General features: G+C 32.4%; 1 protein-coding gene across 1 annotated transcript; it reads right to left on the reverse strand.

Annotated features, from left to right (window-relative positions):
* Nucleotides 1-4,130, reverse strand: LOC108904097. The gene is made up of 5 exons (XM_018706518.1): nt 4,082-4,130; nt 2,677-2,732; nt 1,977-2,294; nt 1,674-1,920; nt 1-834 (listed from the first exon to the last, which is right to left on the reverse strand). The coding sequence occupies exons 1-5, from the start codon at nt 4,128-4,130 to the stop codon at nt 53-55; spliced, it is 1,452 nt and encodes a 483-aa protein (XP_018562034.1). The 3' UTR covers nt 1-52.
* Nucleotides 4,131-5,132: the final 1,002 nt, after the last annotated feature.

The following is a 5,132-nucleotide window of genomic DNA, read 5'->3' on the forward strand; positions in this document are numbered from 1 at the left end:
TGCTTCAAAGTATTTATTACAAAATAAAGAAATACATAATTTATTTACATAATCAAAAATCATCAAAGAGTGAATCTGTATCTACACCGTCCAATAAATTTTTCCAGATTTCCGTGTGTTCTTTATTATCAGGCTTCACACAAATCTGTTTCGTGGCTATAACTAGACTATCACAAGTTTTAACACCCCCATCTACTTTCTTATCGCTATTAAACATGGCGTTTTCACTTACACCTGTTTTACTATCGTTAGGACTACTGAAATGTTTCTTATATTTAAATTTCTTCTTCACAGGGCTCTTATCTCTGTCCACATCAGTTAGAGCGGTACTAAATTCCTCGCGATTTGTAGCACAACTATTACTAGTACTAACTGCAACAGTTGATATGTTTTCACAGCTTCGATGCGGCTTACGACTTATATGTGATAACAATAAGTTACTACCTACAGAAGAACTGTTATCGTTAGGAACGAAGCTAGTTCCAGCATCATCAGAGCTATTTCCAAAAGGAATCTTCCTTTGCTTCTCTTGTGAGTGGGTTAGAACGTCCTCATTATATTTGTTCAAGATCTCCTGCACATTATAGTCTTGAATTATAACTTTTTTAATGGAATCCCTGCTTGTATTTTCGCCACAACTATATTCGTTACACAATTTTTGTAGTACTTCGCCGCAGTATATCGATATCAAATTGTTAGGAGTTATCGACAAACAGTGGTTGTTGTGACCAGCGGATAAAACTCCAAAATGTTTTAAAACTAATACTGAACCAATCCTGAAGTAACTGGAATACTCTTCATAAAGACTGTGTAATATTGTTCCACGTATATCACCTGAAAATAAAAAGAATACATGGAAAACGGTCAGTTTTTAAAATAGGTTTAAGCGGTGTAAATGCTATACAATTTATCTCAATTGTAATACAACTTACATTTTTTTAACTCAAGACCAATATCGCAGCAAAGTTCACGAGTGCCCAGAGCAAGATTTGAATTTTGAGCCCCTCCAAGCTTGCGTTTTAATTTTGGCAAAGTCTTTAATGTGCTCGTGCCCCAGCAGGCCAGCCCCTAGCTACGGCGCTGCTTATAACGACAGTTTTTTGTAGTTATTCACAATTTATCCAAAAAAATGTTGGGATATGAAACGCGCCATTAAAAATAATATCGATATCACCAAAGAGTTATTATAAGATATTCACAGATTGATCGAGTATTACTGTGGTGTCATACATATTGCAAAGAATTTTCAAATTGTCCTTTTTGATATTTTTTTACACTATGCCATTTATATAAATCCATTGTACATCTCAATTTTTTTTTTAGAAAAGTTGTGAATCGTATTGTATGATGTATGTACAAGGCATGCACATGGTAGGTAATCGGTGACCTACTACTATAAATACCGATAAACCAATGTTTGGACATGCATTCTGCTTAATACCTTCATATTCTTCTCGTTAATCTAAAAATTATTCAATCGACGATTGTCTGTTGTGTGTATCTTCGTTAGATAAAGTCAACTTTCTTTTGTCCCCTGATTATCACAAATACACATCTATTCCTACCCGGTGTACTGACAAACATAAAATATATTTCTTGCGTCAAGTTTTTATGGTTTCGTAAGAACAAGCCACAGACAATGTAACCACACACAGAAATGTAAGTTGAATTACCTGTAGTGTCCTTTAAAATAACGTTAATGGTAGGAATCTTCCCGTCTACAATATCTAAATTCTGTATCATAGCTGCTAAAAAAGGTGCCTTGTGATTCAAAAGTTGCTTCAATGCTTGCTTTTTGATCCACTTTATGTTAAATCTTTCAACCAAATTCTCTCTATTGGGCCAACGAAAATCTTTACACATTTCTTTCCATGGACCATTTTCAAAAACTGAGTTGGTTTGTTGGGATAAAATGGGCATCTACAAAAAATTATCCATATTTATATTATGTTATAAAAATCCATAAAGAAACTTACGTCTTCGACATTGTCAGTTTTCAATCTTTCATTTTTTAGGAGTTGTAAAATGGACTTATCTGCTCCTATTTCGGGTAAAAGTCCGGCTGGTCCAGGAAATTTTCTTCTTACCACTCGGTTAGGTGAATTAAAAGAGTCAACACATATTTGTCTCTGAATACAGAAATCTTTAGTTAAACTTTTATTTATGGCACTAATAGAATCGTCTAATTTCAGCCTTTTGAAATTCTCCTGTTCTAATTCCTTACAAACTCTTTTTGGTACTTGGGACGACTGCGTACTGCTAGTAGTTGGTTTAAAGGAGGTATTCAATATGACCTGCAATGAGGAATGATAAATACAATTTAAATGACAGTTATTTATATTTTACATCATCATCGAAATCAAAATGAGTCGTACTTTCAAACATATTAACTGCAATGAGCAAGAAACATTTCGATACACAACTTATGAAAGAGCTTTTACGTTATTTAAAATTCATGATAAAAAAAATTCTGTTATGTTTAAGAACACGTAGGTAAAATTTTAAATTTGTGTTTACAGTAGAATACAAAATATAACCTAAATCTATAAAATTAAATTTAAACATTTTCCTTCTTCTTCTTCCCTTAAAATTAAAAAAATTGCCCAAAAGCCAATTCCTCAAGACCATTAAGATTCTAAAACCACAGATCTAGAACTAATAACTTAAATGACGTACCTGAACCGCTTTCAATTGGAGCAATTCAGGAGCTTTCGTTTTGTCAAAAATAGTACCTATTAGCAACTAATATCAGTTCAGAGTAACTCTAAGTTGCTATTAGCTACTAATAGCTACTATTTTTGACAAATCGAAAGGCCCTCACGAGTAATCTACTTTTCTTCCTCCTCCCCTGAAACAGCAGTTGGTGTTTGAAGCTCGGCGCACAGATCACATGGCTCGGAGTTGCGGGTTGCGCAATTGAAACTACGACAGAAATGTCTTATTTTTTATTTGTGCATACAATTTACATTATTTCTGTATCTAAAAATTTGTTTATTTTCTTATTAGCAATAAACAAAAGATAACAAATAAAATAATAAATTGAAGTTTAATTTTCACAGTGAAAACGAGATGCTGGTGAACAACCACCAAACTGATCATGTATACGTTATAACTGTATTTATAAATTTATGGATGCAAAATTAATATCTGAAAGCAATGTATGGATATAATAATTTAATATTAATACTCACTGTACTTAAAAAATTTGCAGCATTTTCAATTTTTTTGCACCAGTATATCTTCAATTCAAATAATAAGTACAAAACTAAGTACATAATTTCGCTAGGTTGATCAAGAATTTGTAATCGCCGGTTATATGTAGCTCCCCGTCTTAAATTTTTTTGTCTGGTCTGTGGCAGTTTACCGCTAAAAAAGATGACCATGACCATACACCATCACCAACATCACCATGACCCTTGGCATCAAATTTATGAAATTTCAATCTACATTTTTTTTTGTCTAAATAGCAACATTTAAATTGTATAGTAAATAGTAAATATTTTTATATTATTTCTTTGATCTTAACACAACTGGAAAATTTGTATACGTTATAAATCTATGCATATACAGCATATTTCAGGCATGCCAAAAATGATTTCCGTTGTATTTCAATATTTAAATAGTGCATATCGCTAAGCTGTTTTTAGACGTGCCAGATTCCTTTATATTCTTTTTGATGAAATTGGATCAATTACAAAATTAAACAGAATATTTGGAAATCATTACATTTTTGAAACCACAAATCATAATTGCACAAAATTCTCCAAAAAAAAGTGTTAAAATGCTAATTATTACACACAACTTCCTTCTCTTATACAAACATTTTTTGTATTTGTGCGCTATTTTGGATAAATTATTAGACGAAGACAAATTTAACAAGCATATAGTACTGAAAAACATTTGGTTTATTGAAATTAAAACTGCTTTCATAAATTAATTCACCATATCTTTAAAAAAAATCACCACGGTCTAACTTTGGATTGTGTTGCATGACTGAGTATCCAAGTATTCTTAGGATCCTTAACCATCGACATCCGTTTATGTCTGGGATGTGTCTTGCAAATAACGAACATTCTCTCACCTCTTCGGACCAAGTAGCAGTCTTTGCAACGCCTCCTTACCTTCCCCATTACTTTAAATCCACAACATGGTATAAGATTTTGTGATACAGGAACTAATAAATTTCGTGGGGCTGTCGAGTTTATTAAATTTTGCCTAGCTAGTACGTGAAAAGCGGATGTCACCAGGTTAGAATGTTGAGTTACCCTTTTAGCAACATTTAGCAAAGCATTTGTCATCACCGGAAACATTTTATACACCTGAAATTAATGTATTTAAGTGTTAAATGAAATTGTAGTAATAATTATAAATCTTACTAAATTCACTTTCAAATTCCAAGTAAATTTTTGAGGTTAATTCTTCTTCCTCTTTGATTTTTTTATTTCACCAATTCAAAATGAAAAAAGGACCCCTTCCTATGATCAGCAAAAACTGTATGAAGATAGCTAATAAGCCATCATAAGCAGCTTTAGTACGCTAAAGGCTAGACTATTGAAAAAACGAGATGGAACAGCTACTCTACAATGAAAAGCAAACATTTTTACTCAATTCGACCTCGAGCCATCAGAATAATTTCTGTATTTCGCAATTCGCGATTTACGTAGCCTTTATAAACTTTATAAAAGAATGACTAGGAGCTTCCCGGATCATTTTGACCAAACGTTGCAGTAGTTCAGAATTCATTGATCTCCTTCTTCTTCATTCAAAAATTTTATTCATGTTTGAAATGCAAATATGGGGTAATTAATAATTATTTACTATAGTGGCACCCTCTCCAATTTTTACAAAATTTTGTCTACCCCCTATTTTCGATGGTGCTGAACACGAACATGAAGTTTTTTTGTGCGGTCGAATCGTTTTTGAGAAAAAAATTTTCAAAATTCTATCCAAATTTTGTGAAGATTTAGGAGGGTGCCACTATGCTAAATAATTACCAAATATGGAAATAGGCTGTTTTCGCGAATGAATATGGTGAATATCTGACTTGTAGTTACAATTTCTATCTTTTTTTATCTTAGTTGTCATATGATAGTTTAATTCTCTTCATTCTACTACAACATACGAATTCTCGC

Source organism: Anoplophora glabripennis, unplaced genomic scaffold (assembly GCF_000390285.2).
Source record: "Anoplophora glabripennis isolate ALB-LARVAE unplaced genomic scaffold, Agla_2.0 scaffold13, whole genome shotgun sequence".
In the NCBI taxonomy this organism is placed as follows: Eukaryota; Metazoa; Arthropoda; class Insecta; order Coleoptera; family Cerambycidae; genus Anoplophora; species Anoplophora glabripennis.